This window comes from Corythoichthys intestinalis, chromosome 15 (genome assembly GCF_030265065.1).
Source record: "Corythoichthys intestinalis isolate RoL2023-P3 chromosome 15, ASM3026506v1, whole genome shotgun sequence".
NCBI classification, from domain to species: Eukaryota; Metazoa; Chordata; class Actinopteri; order Syngnathiformes; family Syngnathidae; genus Corythoichthys; species Corythoichthys intestinalis.
In genome coordinates this window covers 19,645,557-19,667,477 of record NC_080409.1, presented here as the reverse complement: position 1 = coordinate 19,667,477, position 21,921 = coordinate 19,645,557, and the positions used below count along the sequence as shown (strand labels likewise).

The window sequence follows — 21,921 nt, the reverse complement described above, 5'->3', positions numbered from 1 at the left end:
TAATAGCGGTAATTAACCTTTTTTGAAAAAGTATCACGTTAACGCAATTCATGCATGCGCTGCACGACCCACTCACGCATTGTCGCGCTCAATCTGTAATGGCACCGTTTTATCTATATAGAGAGATAAAAGGCAGCGTATAATGAGTAGAGTGAATTTTGGCAGTCTTTGGACATTTTTTTAATTGGCTAAAGCCTTACAATCCCTTTCCCTACGATTAGAAATATCATGGGAAGCAATGTGGGGAAGCAAGGTAGCAATTGATCTTTTTCTTAACACCTTATGTTATTTCCCAACGCAGAGAAGAGTCATGGTTCCACTTCCCATCATGCATTTGGGCATGGCTACAGTATCATTTACTGAAAGCTCAACAAATACACTAGATGGCAATATTTAGTCACAATATGCAAAGTCACAAGTCTTTCTATCCGTGGATCCCTCTCACAGAAAGAATGTTAATAATGTAAATGCCATCTTGGGGATTTATTGTCATAATAAACAAATACAGTACTTATGTACTGTATGTTGAATGTATACATTCGTCCGAGTTTTATTCATTTTTTTCTTAATGCATTGCCAAAATGTATATGATCGGGAAAAATTATCGGGAATGATTGGAATTGAATCGGGAGCAAAAAAAAAAAAAAAAGCAATCGGATCGGGAAATATCGGGATCGGCAGATACTCAAACTAAAACGATCGGGATCGGATTGGGAGCAAAAAAACATGATCGGAACAACCCTAATTTGTAGCATTTATGGTAGCGGACTTTTGTTAGGCAAATTAGGCTAATTTCATCTACTAAATTTATATATTGATCAAACTAGATGGACGTTTGAACACCAATTGTTTTGTGTGACGTGTTTTATTGTTAAAATGTGTGTCATTTGAACATAAATGCACATATGTGTGTTACAACTTTACAAATTGTCAAAAGTGAATGAAGTAAAAAGCCTCAAAAAGCACAATTGCCTTGTTTGCTGTCTGTAAAGCTGAACAACTTCACGTGTACTAGGACAGAACACGTCCTATTAATAAAGTAAAAAATAAGATACTGTGAGGTACAATAAGGTACTCTTTATGCGACAAAAAAAACAAAACAAAAAACAAAACAAACAAACAAAAAAAAAAAACGACTGGAGACAAAATAGCGGACGAAACTACTGCACCGTAAAGTCAAAATCACGTAAGTCGAGTACAGTGGTACCTCTACATACGAAGTTAATTCGTTCCAGGACCTTGTTTGTAAGTCGAAATGGTCGTACAGTGGGGCAAATAAGCATTTAGTCTCAGTTCTGCTACTTGAAAAGATTAGAGAGGCCTGTAATTGTCAACATGGGTAAACCTCAACCATGAGAGACAGAATGTGGGAAAAAAAACCAAACAAAAAAACCCGTTGTTTGATTTTTTAAAAGAATTTATTTCCAAATTAGAGTGGAAAATAAGTATTTGGTCACCTACCAACAAGCAAGATTTCTGTCAAAGATGTCTAACTTCTTCTAACGAGGTCCAACGAGGCTCCACTCGTTACCTGTATTAATGGCACCTGTTTTAACTCATTATCGGTATGAAACACACCTGTCCACAACCTCAGTCAGTCACACTCCAAACTCCACTATGGCCAAGACCAGAGAGCGGTCGAAGGACACCAGAGACAAAATTGTAGACCTGCACCAGGCTGGGAAGACTGAATCTGCAATAGGTAAAACGGTTGGTGTAAAGAAATCAACTGTGGGAGCAATAATTAGAAAATGGAAGACAATCAAGACCACTGATAATCTCCCTCGATCTGGGGCTCCATACAAGGTCTCACCCCGTGGCGTTAAAATGATAACAAGAATGGTGAGCAAAAATCCCAGAACCACACGGGGGGACCTAGTGAATGACCTACAGAGAGCTGGGACCACAGTAACAAAGGCTACTATCAGTAGCACAATGCGCCACCAGGGACTCAAATCCTGCACTGCCAGACGTGTCCCCTTGCTGAAGCCAGTACATGTCCAGGCCCGTCTGCAGTTCGCTAGAGAGCATTTAGATGATCCAGAAGAGGACTGGGAGAATGTGTTATGGTCAGATGAAACCAAAATAGAACTTTTTGGGTTGAAACACAGGTTCTTTTGTTTGAAGGAAAAAGAATACTGAATTGCACCATACCCACTGTAAAGCATGGGGGTGGAAACATGCTTTGGGGCTGTTTTTCTGCAAAGGGACCAGGACGACTGATCTGTGTAAAGGAAAGAATGAATGGGGCCACGTATCGAGAGATTCTGAGTGAAAATCTCCTTCCATCAGCAAGGGCATTGAAGATGAGACATGGTTGGGTCTTTCAGCATGGCAATGATCCCAAACACACAGCCAGCGCAACAAAGGAGTGGCTTCGTAAGAACTATTTCAAGGTCCTGGAGTGGCCTAGCCAGTCTCCAGGTCTCAACCCAATAGAAAATCTGTGGAGGGAGTTGAAAGTCCGTGTTGCCCAACGACAACCCCAAAACATCACTGCTCTAGAGGAGATCTGCATGGAGGAATGGGCCAAAATACCAGCAACAGTGTGTGAAAAGCTTATGAAGAGTTACATAAAACGTTTGGCCTCTGTTATTGCCAACAAAGGGTCCATAACAGAGTACTGAAATGAACTTTTGGTATTGACCAAATACTTATTTTCCACCATGATTTGCAAATAAATTCTTTAAAAATCAAACAATGTGATTTTCTGTTGTTTCCCCACATTCTGTCTCTCATGGTTGAGGTTTACCCATGATGACAATTACAGGCCTCTCTAATATTTTCAAGTGGGAGAACTTGCACAATTAGTGGTTGACTAAATACTTATTTGCCCCACTGTATGTCATAAGAATACATAATAATTCCATTAATTCGTTTCACAGCCCAAAAACCTACACTATTTCCTTAATAAACACTGCTGGTACTATTACAAATGGCAATTACACATTAGTAAAGCAAACAAATTAGAAATAAAAATCGAAATAATAATATGGCATAGTAATAATAATAATAAGTCCTGTAATCATTTAACGAATCGGGTTCTAATGTGGCGGATTTATTTTGCCTTTGGTACCTGAACCCACCATGAGGCTGACGTGACAGTAAGAGAGTGTGGTTGAAATTTTACTTTCTCTTTTATTGTTTTGTTGTTGTTGTCGTCAACTGCGGACAGATGGGGTGTGCCATATAATGCACCCCACGATTTGATTTGATTACAATTCAGGGTGCTATGAATCGATCACTGAACGATGATCATGGTATTGACGAAGATCACGATCATCAATGCATCGTACATTTTTAATTAATACAGTAGCCAAACAAATTTATGCCAATTATTTATTTGAAATATCCTAATGATTCAACAGAAATTCTGCAAACATACCCATACAACAAAAAGCTCCCTCAAGCTGCTTTTTTTAAAAATATTTTTTTATAAGAAAGTGCAAAAACATTAACCGTTTCAAAGGCAGTACTTATTACTCAATATGCCAATACACCACAAAGCTGAACTTAAGCTGCTCTTTTTCACAACAAGGTGTAAAAATATTAGCGGTTTCAAAGGCAGCACTTATTTCTCTCAACAATACAATAAAATTTACACTGGTGGAATCAATTCCACAGTTTGTGGAAACAAACAGAGTGCCTTTAGAAATAGGACTTCTTTTAACCAATATACTTTGTTTTCACAGATTTCTGTACTATTTCGCATGCTTATAGTGTTGCCGCTGCACTTAATCCTGGTTTTACACGTTCTGCATCTGGAGTAACTTTTGTACACCACAGAACAACGCACAAATGGACATGGAAACACAGGTTAGCGAATTCGGTAATTAGCATAGCGCTCGGCGCTAACAAGTAACATCTCAAAAACAACAACAATAAAGGCTCAACAGAGGGTTCGTGAACTCACCCCTTATAGACGCACATGGGACTTAGCGACATTTTCCACTTAACACGACTTGAACCTACTGCTGGAAAACTGAAAGGCAAGGCGCAACGAACTATCTCTCTTCCCCTCTCACTCTAAAAAATAACTTGCACACAGTAGAGGACCTGGGTGCGACCGGCCCGAGGACTACCTGTATTTAGAGTTTATATTGTCAATATTTTTCTTTTTTTTTTAATTTTTCCCTCATTAAAAAACGTAAATACAAAATTAAAAATGTAAAAATATATACATTTAAACATTTTTTTTCCCTTTTTTAAATTTACAAACAAAACAAAACAAAAAAAAGAAAACATTTACCGTTTTTACTGATATTTGTTTTTCTTTTTTAATTTAAAAATGTACATTAAAAAATGAAAAAAAAACAATTGCCATTAAAAACCTCACAAAAGACAATATGGAGGATTTTTAAGACAACAATATCGCTCAACGACTCATTGTCAAAATAGCTGTAGATTCGAAATCGAATAGTTTCCGATTAATTGTGGCAGTTCAAATTAACAGACATATGTGCCCTCTGTAGGAAAACAGATATGATGTAGCGGCGACAAAGATGAGTTTTACCCCTGTGTCTCATTTGAAATAGGGAGAATAAAGAAAATATTTTTTCCAGGATTGCAGTGAAACATTTCAACTAGGGCTGTCACAATTATCGCGTTAACGGGCAGTAATTAATTTTTAAAATTAATCACGTTAAAATATTTGACGCAACTAACGCACATGCCCCGCTCAAACAGATTAAAATGACAGCACAGTGAAATGCCAACTTGTTACTTGTGTTTTTTGGAGTTTTGTCGTCCTCTGCTGGCGCTTGGGTGCGACTGATTTTATGGGCTTAAGCACCCATGAGCATTGTGTTTTTATTATTGTCATTATTGACATCAACAATGGCGGGCTACTAGTTTATTTTTTGATTGAAAATTTTACAAATTTTATTAAAACGAAAACATTAAGAGGGGTTTTAATTAGGGCTGTCAAAATTATCGCGTTAACGGGCGTTAATTAATTTTTTTGAATTAATCACGTTAAAATATTTGACGCAATTAACGCAGATGCAACGCTCAGACAGATTTAAATGACAGTACAGTCAAACGCTCACTTGTTAATTGTGTTTTATGGAATTTTATAGGCTTCAGCACCCATGAGCATTGTGTAAGTAATTATTGACATCAACAATGGCGGGCTACTAGTTTATTTTTTGATCGAAAATTTTACAAATTTGATTAAAAATAAAACATTAAGAGGGGTTTTAATATAAAATTTCTATAACTTGTACTAACATTTTTCTTTTAGGAACTACAAGTCTTTCTATCCATGGATCGCTTTAACAGAATGTTAATAATGTTAATGCCATCTTGTTGGTTTATTGTTATAATAAACAAATACAGTCCTTATGCACCATATGTTGAATGTATATATCCATCTTGTCTCTTATCTTTCCATTCCAACAATAATTTACAGAAAAATATGGCATATTTTATAGATGGTGCGAATTGCGATTAATTGCGATTAATTGCGATTAATTACGATAATTTTTAAGCTGCAATTAACTCGATTAAAATTTTTAATCGTTTGACAGCCCTAGTTTTAATATAAAATTTCTATAACTTGTACTAACATTTATCTTTTAAGACCTACAAGTCTTTCTATCCATGGATCGCTTTAACAGAATGTTAATAATGTTAATGTCATCTTGTTGGTTTATTGTTATAATAAACAAATACAGTCCTTATGCACCATATGTTGAATGTAGATATCCATCTTGTGTCTTATCTTTCCATTCCAACAATAATTTACAGAAAAATATGGCATATTTTATAGATGGTGCGAATTGCGATTAATTGCGATTAATTACGATAATTTTTAAGCTGCAATTAACTCGATTAAAATTTTTAATCGTTTGACAGCCCTAGTTTTAATATAAAATTTCTATAACTTGTACTAACATTTATCTTTTAAGACCTACAAGTCTTTCTATCCATGGATCGCTTTAATAGAATGTTAATGTTAATGCCAGTTTGTTGATTTATTGTTATGATAAACAAATACAGTACTTATGTACCGTATGTTGAATGTATATATCCATCTTGTGTCTTTTCTTTCCATTCCAACAATAATTTACAGAAAAATATGGCATATTTTATAGATGGTTTGAATTGCGATTAATTACGATTAATCAATTTTTAAGCTGTAATTAACTCGATTAAAAATTTTAATCGTTTGACAGCCCTAATTTCAACACAACTTAATAGGTTATTTTTAAAGTATCAGACACTTCCAGTGTACGGCAGAATTTTAATGCTACTTAAAAACATTGATTTGCAAGAAACAAACACATTGGTGTTAATTTATATAATTTTTATTCTTCCTGTGAGTCCAAATTTACCGTAGTGCGTTCAGTGTGCCCATCCACGCAGGATTGAGGTCTACTGTATTGCTGCGCAATTAGGAAGAAGAGTATGCCGCTTATTGGCACTTCATTAGTGCTTATTCAATAATTATTTAAAAACAATTTGTTTTTGACAAAGGTTGTTTTTCAATTGCCGTAAATTATTTTCGCTATTCATGATGTGGCATGGCCCATATCCAGGGGAGAGTGGAGGTCCACTGTCACTATTTATACACACAGTATCACCAATACGCTGAATGCTTTTGTTAGTGGATGTAGAACTGTGCGGGTTTGTGGTTCTACTTCTATTTGTCTTTGCATTTTAAAGTTGTAAAACTTCATTGGCGTTAGAGGTTCCACTGCAAACCATTTTTTGAAAGTTCATGCTGTTTCACATGCTGAGGAAATCAAAGTGTTGTAAAGAAGAAATTGGCTTTCTACATTGTCAATGCTTTAGTGAAAAAGAAAAAAAGAAGAAACCATAATGCTTCCAGTTCAAAATATATACCAGTATTCAATTCTCTGAATAAATCTTGCTGTGAGCCGTTTTGTGTGCGACCTTTAAATAAAATAGTTTTGTCCCAAAAAGCTTCAAATTGAGAATTATGGAAAACGCAGGGAGGTGGGCATGACATATCTGTGAGGACAATCAAATGTTGTGAGTGCCCGCCTAAGTTCCTTGGTCAACTCGTGAGCCCCCTGCCCGCCTTTGCCCCATGAGGAGATTTTAAACAACTCCTTGGCTTTGTTGGGAAAGCATCTGGTTGCCTATTTTCTTTCCCTGTCCTTTTATTTGCTGCCATTTTTTTTTTTGCAGAGCATCTCGAGTTGCAGAGGCTAAAAGGAACGGCAGATGGCTGGAGTAACAGACACTCAGCAGCACAGTGGACACCGGCAGCATCCAGGGGCTGGGGCTTTGGGTAAAACACTGGGTGTAAGAGGGGAGGTGTGTGCATGTATGTGTTGGGTGGGGGTGGGGGGGTCCAAGGATTCTCAAATCTGCATATGAATATGGAAGAAATAGGATGAGTTTGGCTAAAAATGGGGGCTAGACTAATGAACATTTCATATCCTGCATTCCTGTATTCTATACCAATTCCTACAGTAAACACTCATTACATGCTAAAATTGAATCAACTGCAAATGCAAATGATAGACAGGAAGAAGCCTCATTTGTTTGTGATTGCGGTACAGTTCACCCACTCAAGCTTCCCTATCCATTTAGTGGTCCATTAAAACACACTGCTTCAACCAGCAGCATCTCTTACAATGTGCATGCTAATTACCACGGTTTCTTGTGTGGTCTTATGTAAGAATGAATTTTCATGTCCTGAAAGTTCCAGTGAGTCACTGTTATTGTCATTGTGTGGCGTGATCGTCAGCGTTTTCATATCTAGCTCTGCTGAAGGTTTGTTTGAGGTGGTGTCCTACTGGTCCCCTCTATGGCAGTTCAAACAAGGCTTCACATGACAAAGACGTCTTCCAGTGTGGCAGGTGTTGGTCTCAGAGTCTGCCTCAGGCAAACTCAAACAGGAGGAAATTCAGGGGGAGGGGAGGTGGGTTTAAAAGAAAAGAGAAAAGCGTTTGTAGAGAAAAGGAGATAAAAGGCACTCCGCATGCAGAAGCAAGGGCCAGAAGTGTAGCCGTATTGTTCATGCTGCTACTTAGTCAGGTGCTAATTGTCGCCACCGCTCTCAATTACTAGCATGGCCTCGACAGGAGGACACCCAGCGAACAAACAGCTTGGTTTTCGCTGTCCCCTTCCCTTTGTCAGTTTGATCAGTAAATAAAGATTGGTTAGTAGTGGATGGAAAAAAGAAGCGGGTGGGGTGGAGTTGAGTTACAAAAGCCAGAGTGCATGAACGAGCGAAGGGTAAGTTGTCGCTCTGACCCGGGTGCTTACCTTCATCATACATAGTATTTGGACCTTTAAGATAAATTTAATCTAAAAAGGGAAAAAGAGTAGAGCATCACATCAGACACTAGTGGGCGGACACACAAACACACACACAACCACATCGCCCAGCGAACACAACACACTGCTGTTGAAAAGATGGTTGAACAGCATGAGTGGAATTCAGGTCAGCTGCCACTGTAAGGTTTTTAACCTCATTCAAGGTTAACTGAGTATCCTTTTTTCTCACCAGTGATACTTTAAAGGCCATTAGGTCTGCTGTCCACTTTATAAATCAGTGCCATTTACAGAACCTCAATTGTGAAATTTGTCCAAACTCTTAATGGTGGCCAGTTCACATGGCAACAACACACTTAGGAGCAGTGCTCCTCAAGACAAGACAACATTTCAAGACGGTGGATGACTTGTGAGAGCATCTCAGACCGCAGCTTCACACTCACTTCACACACTGGTGAGATTCTTGAAAAATGTAGGTGAATGAAAAAAACAAAACACAACGGCAAAGTGTAAAATGGGAGGAATTTTTTATGGTCAATATCATGCAAGGTGTAATAATGCTGCTTTAAAGTTGTAGGGTGAGGGCAAGAAGGACTCTGGAAGTTTCTGACCCATTAAGATGGAACAAAAAAGAAGGAGGTATTCCCCACAGTAAAACACTGAATCACTGCAGGGGCACTCAGTACATAGCATGCAGCATATGCACTTTAAGTAAACCCCTGGTAGGGGGCTACAACTAAACAATGTGTCACCCCTAGGTATCTATTAATGGCGATGAGGCTTGGGGGTGACCTAAATGAACATACGGATGTCGGTGGGCTCTGGTTGGGCATCATGCCGAGGGTGAAGGAGACAAAGCAAAATTCTTACAGTCCAGTTTGGCCCAAGGGTATTCCATGTCCCAAACCATTCCCGGCCAACGCCTGCACGCTGTCATGGAGCATGGATGACATGTTAGTGGCAGCAATGGTAAGCAGACCAGCATGAACAGAGGGACACGCACACACAGAAAAACACAGACATACACAAATGCACAAAAGGAGATGACAATTTCATCTCTTTGTTTTGTGATGGCTGCCACTGTTGATTACACTATAGTGTAATGTTAAATTAAAATATTTACGTAAAATGAATGATAACTGCCCGTTTTTTTTCGCATTTAACCAATAATATAGACTGTTCTATGATCATATCTATAGAAATTCCCGGATGTACGCATTTATTTACAAGAATTTTCAACTTAAAAAGCTCTTTGTTTTGTGAAGGCTGCCATGTTGTATCCATACACAGTAGCGTAACTTTACAGTCAAATGATCAGGTAATATTCGTCCAACTGCCCGTTTTTTGGCAAAAAAGTAGTAATTTAGACATTTCTGCATCCATACAAAAACAATTCACCTTTTATGTGTTTTATTTTTTTGTAACATTTCAATCTAAAAACGATGAGGGCTAGATAGCCGGCAAGACGTGCTGAGGCAATAGTAACATTGGAATTCAACCTAAAGAAGTTGTGATTGTATATAGAAAAATGCAAATTTAGCCTTTGTTGCGTAAAATTAAGATGATTCTGCATTCTTTTACGGAGTATTAAGTTTCTAATGTGAAAACTGAGTGATTTATTAGCATTGAAAACTTGCACAGAAAAAAAAAAAAAGTTGCTATGTTGGGCAAAAACTAATGTTAAATATTGCTATTGATCCTAAAAAATATAGGCGATTGTCTCAGCATTTGGTGATTTTTGTGCATCTAGCATATAATTTGAGAATTTTATAGCTATTTTAAGTTTTGTAATATATGTAGACTTATATATGCCTAAGGAAGGTGCCAGTTTTGGTTTTTAGGTCACTAGCAACTTTGGTTTTGAAAATATTTGAATTTTAAGTTTTAGAAAATAGGCCCCCTACGGATCGGCCCCGAGCCCCGTCAACTGATAGTCAAGTCTAAGGAGGACAGTACAATGACGTATAATACGTGTTTTTGAATAGTTATTTTGATATTTAAGGGGTATTTAGGGGTACTTAAAGGGTTAATGCCGACTTACGCAGAAATTCGGGTTACAACGCCAGCGTAGGAACGGAACTCGTTTGTAAACCGAGGAATATCTGCATTGCAATTCCTGCTAGATTAAAAACATGTATGCCTGGCTAGGATGCCCCCGACCCCCAATCAATTACACTCTCATGAACTATCTATATTATTCAAGTAAAACTGAGCAGTGGGAGAATAAAGTTCTTGTTAGTACTGTATATATTTTACAAGTGTAAATAGTGTAAAAAATATATACAAATTTTATTTTACTTTTAAAAGTATATTTTGAAATAACACAGCCAATTGATGTCACTTTCAAATTCAAATATTACAAGAAGCTGCAGTAATCCTGTGATATTCAAACATTGATAAAATATGGGATTTTGTACCAAAAAGTAATGTACTGCATTTAGTGGAATTATAGAAAAGAAAGCAAAATTGTGGTTTTAACTTCAACGAGTTCCATATGTATATGGCGGAAAATACTCAGGTGACTTGAAATTCCACTCTGAGACCCCCAATTTGGCCAAATTTCAAAATTGTCCGATATGTATGTGTGAAACATCATTGAAAAGCTTAAAATCTTAATTTTCTGGGGGAGGAAAACTTGTGAACAGACGGGCATTTAAAAGAAAATTAAACAGCAAAACAGCAGAATTACAGACGCCATGACTTTAACGAGATATCGCGTACTTACATTGTTTCGATCCAAAAACTCCATGTAGCATGTATCACTGGGTGTCAAGACACAGCTGTGAATGGCCACAGCTGGATTTTTTGAGGATTTTATAGGTGAAACATGGTAATATAACAAGGGTCGCGATGCAGAAATCGCAGACATCAAGGAGTGGTCGAGATGTTCTTTTTCATATATTTGACCTTTTAAACATTTTTTTTCAATTTTTCTTTTTTTATCATCTATTATATCGGAGAAAATGCGACAGTAAGAAAAAAAATACAATTAAGCGATAGTTGGTGTGGTAGATATCCGTGACTTTTTACAGACACCATTTTTTTCATTATGACGTAATTTGTTTAAAAAGTTTAAAATATGCGAGTGAATCGTTTTTTAAAGTCGTTTTTTTTTTTTTAAACGAAATATTAGAAGTCAATGAATGATTCTAAGCTATAAATGACAGACATTTTGAATAATAAATATAATTACCTTCGTTTTATGGCTAGGATGAAACAAATGCGGTTGCGCGACGTCTGTTAACGGGGGTTTCCAGGGTAAAACGGACAAATTACAAATAGTTCAGGGGCTTAATGCGCCATGAATCTGCTATGGCAGCATATAGACATGTTGTTCTGTCAAACACAACAGTTGTTTTGGCTTAAATTACAGCTGTTTCTTTTAAAGAGGAGTGCAAGAGCAGAAACTAGTTTTTCAATCTTGTCTGTGTTTTCCGCCATATACCGATACATAGCCAGAAATCTTTTAATTTGAATTTTTACATGTATAAAAAAAATAGGTATGCTATTGTATATTACTCTCCCTCCAGAACGCTCGTTGGGAGCAAGTGAATGAGAAAAGTGCAATCCTGTATTGATTTCTGTGCAGCTGCGGATCGATCATTGCTGGTACAAGTAGGAAGAACAAGATAAGGCACGCATTGGATTCTATTCATCATGAAGTGATAAGAGTCCTGTGCTGACATCTGCGAGCTGCTGTCTGCCGGATGGATCTCTTAAGTGTTGGTGAATGATCTCATGGCGACCCACGCACGCACGGACACGCGCACACACCCAACACACACGCTTAGAGCCATTTAACAGGGTTTCTTATATTCATGGGAAAGACATTGCACAAAGTGGCTTGAGGAGCGTGTCTTTGAAGTCAGTAAGAGCCAGGCCTGTTGTTTGATATTCAATAGTAAATGTGGAAGAGGAGCTGAGATGGAGAAGATGAGTGCAGGCAGGTGCGCTCCTCCTGCCGCGATCGATTTGGACACGAGGCAAAAAATAAAGATGATAAGGGAGGAAAATGAATGACATGGATGGGAAAATGAGGGGACAAAATGAGGAGAAAGGTTGGAAGGACGTGTATTGCGTGTTATTTCTCACCTGTCCCACTCGTCGTGTAGCCAGGGGAGGGGGAGAAAACCTGCGAAGCAAAGTCTTCAAACGTCATGACCTCTCTGTGATTCTGGACAATTGCTTCCAGGTAGAGTGCTCTTTCTTCATAGCTGTTTGACATTCATTAAGGAATATACAATAGATAGGTAACACAGAAAAAGAGCAGGAGTAAAATCAGACTTGCATTTTCATTTTTCAAGACAGTAATGATATGAAATTTTGTGGAAAGTACTATCTTGCATTTTATCAAAATATGTCCATGCCTTACATCCAACACTAATTATATAAGTAAAAATAACAGTGGTTGTCAAACCATTTTCACTGAAATACCAACCTAAAAAACAGGGCTTTATAAATGCCCACATCTTGATAAACAACAATAATAGCGTAATCCATGTAATCCACAGTAACATTACAAAGTCTGAACAGTTTGATGAATATAGGAACATAAGGTTTAAATTGTATCAAAATGTGTTTCACCTAAATTGAAAAAAAAAAATCAACATAGGCAGAAAAAACATTTGTTAAGATTGAATGCAAATGTATTTTACTCTTATTCAGTGCTACTGACAGTGATAGACATCAAATCAATTTCAACCGAGATGGCTGTGATCACGTTTCACTGCAATTGACAGCAACAGTCGTCCTATCAAATTTGACTGGGGGTTGGCAGTGTTCAAATGATCACTGCCGACTCCCCCGTGTAAATAGATTAGAGGTTCATCGCAATTAATGGCAGCCAATGTGTTAAAAGCTAACATACAGTGGGGAAAATAAGTATTTAGTCAACCACCACTTGTGCAAGTTCTCCTACTCGAAAAGATTAGAGAAGCCTGTAATTGTCAACATGGGTAAACAAACCTCAACCATGAGAGACAGAATGTGGAAAAAAACAACAACACAAAATCACAATGTTTGATTTTTTTGAAAGAATTTATTTCCAAATTGAGAGTGGAAAATAAGTATTTGGTCACCTAAAACCAAGCAAGATTTCTGGCTGTCAAAGAGGTCTAACTTCTTCTAACGAGGTCTAATGAGGCTCCACTCGTTACCTGTATTAATGGCACCTGTTTTAACTTATTATCGGTATAAAAGACACATGTCCACAACCTCAGTCAGTCACACTCCAAACCCCACTATGGCCAAGACCAAAGAGCTGTCGAAGGACACCAGAGACAAAATTGTAGACCTGCACCAGGCTGGGAAGACTGAATCTGCACTGGGACCACAGTAACAAAGGCTACTATCAGTAACACAATGCGCCGCCAGGGACTCAAATTCTGCACTGCCAGACGTGTCCCCCTGCTGAAGCCAGTACACGTCCAGGCCCGACTGCGGTTCGCTAGAGAGCATTTGGATGATCCAGAAGAGGACTGGGAGAATGTGTTATGGTCAGACGAAACCAAAATAGAACTTTTTGGTAGAAACACAGGTTCTCGTGTTTGGAGGAGAAAAAATACTGAATTGCATCTGAAGAACACCATACCCACTGTGAAGCATGGGGGTGGAAACATCATGCTTTGGGGCTGTTTTTCTGCAAAGGGACCAGGACGACTGATCTGTGTAAAGGAAAGAATGAATGAGGCCATGTATTGAGAGATTTTGAGTGAAAATCCCCTTCCATCAGCAAGGGCATTGAAGATGAGACATAGCTGGGTCTTTCAGCATGACAATGATTCCAAACACACAGCCAGGGCAACGAAGGAATGGCTTCGTAAAAAGCATTTCAAGGTCCTGGAGTGGCCTAACCAGTCTCCAGATCTCAACCCCATAGAAAATCTGTGAAGGGAGTTGTAAGTCCGTGTTGCCCAATGTCAGCCCCAAAACATTACTGCTCTAGAGGAGATCTGCATGGAGGAATGGGCCAAAATACCAGCAATAGTGTGTGAAAAGCTTGTGAAAAGTTACAGAAAACGTTTGGCCTCCGTAATTGCCAACAAAGGGTACATAACAAAGTATTGAGATGAACTTTTGGTATTGACCAAATACGTATTTTCCACCATGAGTTGCAAATAAATTCTTTACAAATCAAACATCGTGATTTCCTGTCCAACCCCCCCCCCCCCCCCCTCCCAAATTCAGTCTCTCATGGTTGAGGTTTACCCATGTTGACAATTCCAGGCCTTGCTAATATTTTCAAGTGGGAGAACTTGCACAATTAGTGGTTGACTAAATACTTATTTGCCCCACTGTAACTAAACCATACTTCATTACGTAAAAATGTACTGAATGGAATAGAGTTGAGTTTGACAAGCTAACATGGCTAATTGTAGCTCATTTTAGAAAATTCAATTATTATTTTTATTTAGTCTGTATTTGATTCAGTGATTCCTTGACTCACCACTAGAGAGAGCAGTGTGCCGCTAGTGCAGGAGTCGGCAACCCACGGCTCTAGAGCCACATGCCGCTCATTGGCGCTGCCCTAGTGGCTCACTGGAGCTTTTTGAAAAATCTTCGAGAATGGAAAAATATGTGAGGGGGTAATATATTTTTAGTTTTAATATGGTTTTTGTAGGAGGACAAACATGACACAAACAACATTCTTCTAATGCATTAAAATTGTAATGAAGTTAAAGTTGAGGCGGCATCGTACAACAGAGTAATCACGTGGAGTGCCATTCTCAATAAGATGCAATGCAGGATGCAGGAAAAATAAACATTGACCGTAATTTCCGCACAATAAGCAGCATCGGAGTGTAAGGCGCACGTTTAATGAATGGCCTATTTAAAAACCTTTTTCATGTAATGGGCGCACTGCAGTGTAATGCGGAGTAGTAGTAGTAGTAGTTGCCGTTGCGTTATACATCCACCAGATGGAGCTGAGCTAAATGGAATGTCATGCCATTATTAACCAATTTTGATCTATATATAAAGCACATCGGATAATAAGACGCAGTGTTGACTTTTGAGAAAATTGAAGGCTTTCAGGTGCGCCTTATAGTGCGGAAAATAAAGTAATCATGTAGGCTCATTATGTATTTGTGGCTTAGTCATTTTGATAGTAGGCTAATATAGCTAATATAGATACATACAGTACAGCATGTGTTGCCTTATTTATAAGGCATAAATAAGGCTTTCAATTTTTTGTGGCTCCGAACAATTTTTTTTTTGCTCCAAAATGGCTCTTTCAACATTTTGGGTTGCCCACGCCTGTGCTAGCGGTAATTGTAGAGGTTACGCCATGTGTTTGATCAAGTTCTCGATGTGCAAAACAGAATTCTGACTACAATGTTTGTTAAATTTCTCTTAAGAGATTAAAATTAAAGATATATTAAAAAAATGTCAACGAAAAAGAAATTGGAGGCACGTGGCGTTAGTGGCATCACCCGTGTTTCACTTTCAGTAGGAGCAGATTAGGCAAAGTAAGCCCACCCCCTGGACCCCCCCCCCCCAAAAAAACAAAAAAAACAATGTGAACAGTGTTAAGTGATTAAGCAAGATGCTTTAAACTAGTTATATAGCCAAAAATTGTAGTTAAGTAGGAGTAGTGTAACTTAAGATCAATAAAGGCTTATTTAAACAGAATAAACCAATTTCTGGATGGCTTCAGTTGTCGAGTACAGGCATGGAACAAGTCAGTAACGGGGTTCTCGCCAATCCGTTTTTGTTGTCGTTTTCAAAAATAAAAATAATCACAATGTAAATGCAGAAATCCAAAAACAGGCTTGGCTTGTCTTTTAATGCTTGGAGATGGTAACATTTTGCCATCTTATCAATAAAAGGAATAAATCAATAAAAGGAATAAATGAGATTCAGGTAGACAGGTTTTAATAGTGACATGGAATTATGTCAACATAGTGACAATATGAAAATGTGGGTCCTAATATGACAACAGATGACAACCAATGCTGCAAACAGTCTCTCCTCCCTTCTCTAATAGAACTACAACAGCAAGCAGCATGTCGACCGCTACCCTCTCCTATACCCTGTTGGCCACTTCTGTGTCATCATGGGGAAAATTGAGGCTATTTGAAAATCAGGTTGAGAATCAGCAGCTAGAGCCTGGGTAGTCAGAAAGCAGGATGCCTGGAGGATTTAAAATGACGGGAAAAGTCCAAATAAATAAATGGAGCTGCAAAATAGCTGCGGGTGAGGGTGGAAAACGGTCCGACTGCCATTATCATGTCATTATTGAAGATGGAGCGTGCCAAATCTGTTGTGGAATGGAGGCAGTGACTGGGTAAAATATGCTAAAAGAAACTATTAAAGAAAAAATATCTTTCTGATGGCATGATGACAGCAAGCAGGATTCAACAATGACTGATTATTGTCACTGCTGTCTGTATCCACTATGTATCCTCCACTGACTGTACAGTACATTACAATCACACGTTCAGTACCAAATGTACAACAGTTCAACAGCTACACCCTCATCCCATTAGGAGAGGCCAGCATGCAGTAGTGCTGGGCTGTAGCTAAAGCCAACGATGAACCTGGTTGAGTTGAGATAGGTTGGACAGGATTGGGAAACTCTGGTCTGGGTTGGTTAGATAGGACGAGACAGTGACTGGGCAGGAGGCCTGCCGTGGGCACATGCCGCCACAGCGGGGGCCAAGGCAGCCATGACCAATGGCTTTGAGGAAAGCATGGTGAAGTGGGGTTGACAGGCAGCTGAGCCACACCACGCCAACGGTTAGATGGCCAAGCTGCTCACAGGGACAAACAGGGGGGACACAAAGACAAAGGCTAGTGTGAAAGAGGAAGTTGAGATTAAGGTAGAATCAGTACAGTGGCATAATGATTAAAATGCTGAGTTTAAAAATATTGATAATTCAAGAAGTATAAATGTCCATCATAGTACTTTTTTGACCAATTATCTGAACAGAACAATAAATAGTCATCAGATATGAATATACCTAACTGTGAATGGTTGTTTTGTTTTGGCTCTCCTTTGATTGGCTGAACCCTGCGTTTTGCCCAAATTCAGCAAGGTAAGAATCCGAAAACGAATAGTTCTTCCACATGGCGTCATCCGATCAGTGATGACAATGACCTTAAGCATGTAAAGTAACTATTGAAGCCTCCTATGCGCTCTAATGCATCAGTCCTGCAGTCATATAATATTCCAGTGCTCTATGTCCAAGCTGGAAACTGGTGGACAAAGAGCGGGCATCCCAGGCATTGCTGCTATGGTAACCTAGGTCACAGCTTTGCGTGGTGGGTCATTTAGAGGGTTTTACAGATGACAAAGGAAAAGAAATTTAGTTTGTGAAAGTGTTCACAATGTGTCTATTTCAGTGATAAGTGGAGGACAAACACGTGAACGAAGGAGTAAATGAAATGAGAGAAGTTGAGAGTGAAGCCAACAAACGACGGTGAAGAAAAATGAGGAGAAAGACAGAGAACCTCTGTACATAGTTGGTCAACAGAGCCATATGGGCATCCATTATCAGAGATGCAGATGACTGCAGGCCTGTTATTGAGATTCCTTAAGCAAATATTGACTCCAGCTGGAGCAGGCGCTCTTCTGACTCTGACACATGCCTCTTTTCCAATACTTACTTCCGCTGCCCTCCATCAGACTTGATGGATAAGCCTGGGTGAGAAACTTATACGAATTAAATGGTAATGATCAAAAGACAGGAGTTCATAACAGGAGATAGAGAAATTTGGCAGGAGGATGATTAATAAAAGGTGTTTTCCAGAAGCGTGGGCATCATCAGTTCACTTAAGTAAATGAAGAATAGGGGGTAAAAAAAGATTGCAGCACAAAAATCAGACTTGATGCACTGCAAGGGGTAATCTTTGCTTGCTTGCTCTCTGTTTCTCTCATATGTTCCTGCCTTCTTTCCGCTTATCTCTAATTACTTAGCCAGGAGTACAGCATGTTCCCTTGCATATGCAGTCTTTGCTGCCTCCATGTAGTAACTAAGGGATATCAATCAGGCAACACCTCCACAACAGCAATATAAGGATTATATTTATGTCAAAGGCACATAGTCTGTAGTTATTAATCTTTTGAGAAAACATTGACACCTATAATTGCTGTAAACTTAACATAAAAAAAAAAATCCATCTGTAATTTTGTGAGGACTAATAAAGGAATTAAAATTCAATCCTGAAGGCTTTTAAATGTACAGATTTGAGTACATGTAAAGTTCTACAATTTTCAACGTTCTGGTTAGATTGATAGAAAGATAGAAAAACTAAATCTGTTGAGAGGGTTAACTACATATGCACAGTCATGCAAGGTGACGGAAAGAAATCAAGTCCAACTCTAATCTATTGCTACTATAGTTTACTGAAATAAAGATTGTCATATACTGGAAGTTCATTGGAGGCTGGTACAACTATATGCTGGGGGACTGCGGCAAAAACATAGTACTCTCCAAGAGATTTGAGAGGTTTGGGTGGGCAAGTGGAACCGACCTACCATTATAGTGAGCTTGAGGGTGATAAAGGAATGGATTTATGGCTGGAGTGGTATTACAAGTAAGTACAAACATACAGATCAATTATGCCTTCACACATTATGTACAGTGTGTCACAAAAGTGGGTACACCCCTCACATTTCGGGAGATAATTAAGTATATCTTTTCATGGGACAACACTGACAAAATGACACTTTGACACCATGAAAAGTAGTCTGTGTGCAGCTTATATAATAGAGTTAATTTATTTTCCCCTCAAAATAACTCAAAATATAGCCATTAATATCCAAACCCCTGGCAACAAAAGTGAGTACACCGCATGGGAACTACGTACATCCCTAAACGTCCAAATTGAGTACTGCTTGTCATTTTCCCTCCAAAATGTCATGTGACTCGTTACAGGAGTGCTGTCAGCATTGTTGCAGAGATTGAAGAGGTGGGGGGTCAGCCTGTTAGTGCTCAGACCATACGCCACACTCTACATCAAATTGGTGTGCATGGCTGTCACCCCAGGAGGAAGTCTTTTCTGAAGACGGTACACAAGAAAGCCCGCAAACAGTTTGCTGAAGACATGTCAACAAAGCACATGGATTACTGGAACCATGTCCTATGACCTGATGAGACGGGCGGGCTTTCTTGTGTACCGTCTTCAGAAGAGGCTTCCTCCTGGGGTGACAGCCTGGCGCACTAATTTGATGTAGAGTGCGGCATATGGTCTGAGCACTAACAGGCTGACACCCCACCCCTTCAATCTCTGCAGCAATGCTGACAGCATTCCTGTAACAAGTCACATGACATTTTGGAGGGAAAAGCAGTACACAATTTGGACATTTAGGGATGTATGTTTTTTCAAAGGGGTGTACTCACTTTTGTTGCCAGGGGTTTAGATATCAATGGCTATATTTTGAGTTATATTGAGGGGAAAATAAGTTAACTATTATATAAGCTGCACACAGACTACTTTTCATGGTGTCAAAGTGTCATTTTTCAGTGTTGTCCCATGAAAATATATACTTAAATATCTGCAGAAATGCGAGGGGTGTACTCACTTTTGTGATACACTGTAGCTTAGATGCACAAAGACTGTGTTGCTGAGAGAGATAGACAGATTGGTTGGACCATACCCATGAAGGCATATGGGTCAACATGCGTGCACATACATATGCATTTTTAGTATGTGCATGTATGTATACATATTTATGCGTGCTGCCCAGATGGTAGAAGGGCAGCTCTTGGGGAAAGCATGGGTCAAGCATCTTAGCGGATCAAAGCCAAGGTCAGGGCAAATGCAATGGCCCATGTTCAAGGTGAATGAAGGCCTCAGATGGCTCTTCATTAGCAGGCTGCTCTGTCTTTACTGGACCCCATCAGCCAAACAGCACCAACCTTGGATCCCTTTTTTCCCCTGCTCTCCACAGGGACCTGTCACGAAAACGACTGTCCACTGGGATCCATTTTTTGCCTTGTTCAACCCACCCAAAGTGGCGGCCCTTTCTACACATGCTCACACATAGCTGTTTGTGCATAAGTAGGCCCACACAAACACACATGCACTGCTGACCTCTGATCTAGTGACTCCCAGGAGAACATCTTGACCATCCACCCTCAGTCTTTGTGTTCCTCAGTCACTTTGCTGACAGAAGGCTTTTCGTCATCACTGACCTATCACTGCCTCCATAGCTGTTTCATATTCAATCCCCTCTAGAAGTATTGGAACTGTGATGTCCAACTCTTTTGTTTAAACTGTAAACAGACATATTTGGGTCTCCCATTACAAGATGAACTAGAAAATAGATCACATGGATCTGATACATATCTTAGAAGAAGCATTATTTCTAACAGAGCACCAACAATTTGTGCGATGGTTGGAGATCATCTTTATCTTGCGGGTGTCCATAGGCCACCGCATGAGAAAATACTAGGACTAGTCGAAGAGGTCGACTTTTGGTCATCTGTAAGCCAAGAAAAATGTCTCTCAGCGAACAGTAACGTGGAAGTGGAGGTCGTGGAAAAAAATGTACAAAGACAGGAACTGGTCCTGCGACACAAGTATTGTACTAAACCATAGCAAATACCATGTATAGAATGTATGCTTTATTTATGTACTGTACGCCTGTATATGAAGAAGTAATTATTTATATACTCTATGCCTAATGCTACACATTTTAGAACCAGGAAGTGGCAGTGCTGGGAGTGCTCAACGCTCCCGACATTACTGAGTGTGGAGAAAAACGAAAAGTACAAATACTAGCATAATGAGGCAGCAGTGTTGTTTTTGGCAGCTATTTTAATTTTCGCCTCAGTCTTTTGGATGAAAATACCTATCAGTCTTAGTCATGTTTTAGTCATTTCAAAATGTGTTCGTCTTGGTCTCGTTTTAGTCAACGAAAACAACACCGACAATGTTTTCGTCAATAAACTTCAAAAGTTTTAGTCAATGAATTAAAAAATTAATGGTTTCCAACAATTTCGAATGAACATGACAGACGAGCACATAACTACAGTCTACAAAGACATCACCATTTTCATGATGATAATACACACTAAGCGGGAAAACAGCACATTGTTTGCAATTAATTAAACTCACTAACTGTATGTAAAATGTTTTCCAAGAGTTTAAGAAGACACCGAGTCACCGCGCTAAATGCTAACACTAACGCAAACGCTATGCTAACGCTACAAGTTAGTTTAGTGTGTGATAATCACTCAGCACAGGCCTTTAAAGGCTATAACACCATGGCATATCTGTCAAAGATAACAAAGCAAAAGATACCAAGCAGCACCTGACATATATGTTTCACAAAATGAGCCTGGAACGGGCACAGGCGTGTGTGTGTGTGATGAGGGGGGATCGGGAGGGCAGCACGTCACACGAGTGACACGACCAAACACTGTGTGCTAACGACACATAAAATAAGAAAATATGAAACTATGGCGAATTTTCATCTCGTTCTCGTGTCTTCAGATGACAACTGGCAACCGCCTCGTTATGATTTAGTCTGCCAAGACACGTTTTCAGCGCGTCATCGTGACGTCATAGTCATGAAAAAATTGTCTGTTGACGAAAACAACACTGTAAGGCACGGTGTGACATCACATTGTGCCATTTTGAAAACCTACTGTTTGCAGAACGAATACTTGCAAATGCAATTTCAATCAAACTGCATAAACAAACCATTTCAACTAGGGCAAATGC

General features: G+C 39.1%; 1 protein-coding gene across 6 annotated transcripts in view; it reads right to left on the bottom strand.

Moving 5' to 3' along the window:
• ralgapa2 (Ral GTPase activating protein catalytic subunit alpha 2) overlaps positions 1–21,921 on the bottom strand; it is a 182,579-nt gene that overhangs the window by 1,551 nt on the left and 159,107 nt on the right. For 3 of the 6 annotated variants that reach the window (XM_057858646.1, XM_057858642.1, XM_057858644.1), the window contains 2 exons: positions 12,343–12,464; positions 9,121–9,180 (listed from right to left, as the gene is read on the bottom strand). In XM_057858646.1, the coding sequence (XP_057714629.1) occupies positions 9,121–9,180; positions 12,343–12,464 (182 nt within the window). Of the gene's footprint in view, positions 1–8,241; positions 8,284–9,120; positions 9,181–12,342; positions 12,465–21,921 lie in introns of all 6 variants that reach the window. The other 3 variants (XM_057858645.1, XM_057858647.1, XM_057858643.1) reach the window with 3 other exon arrangements.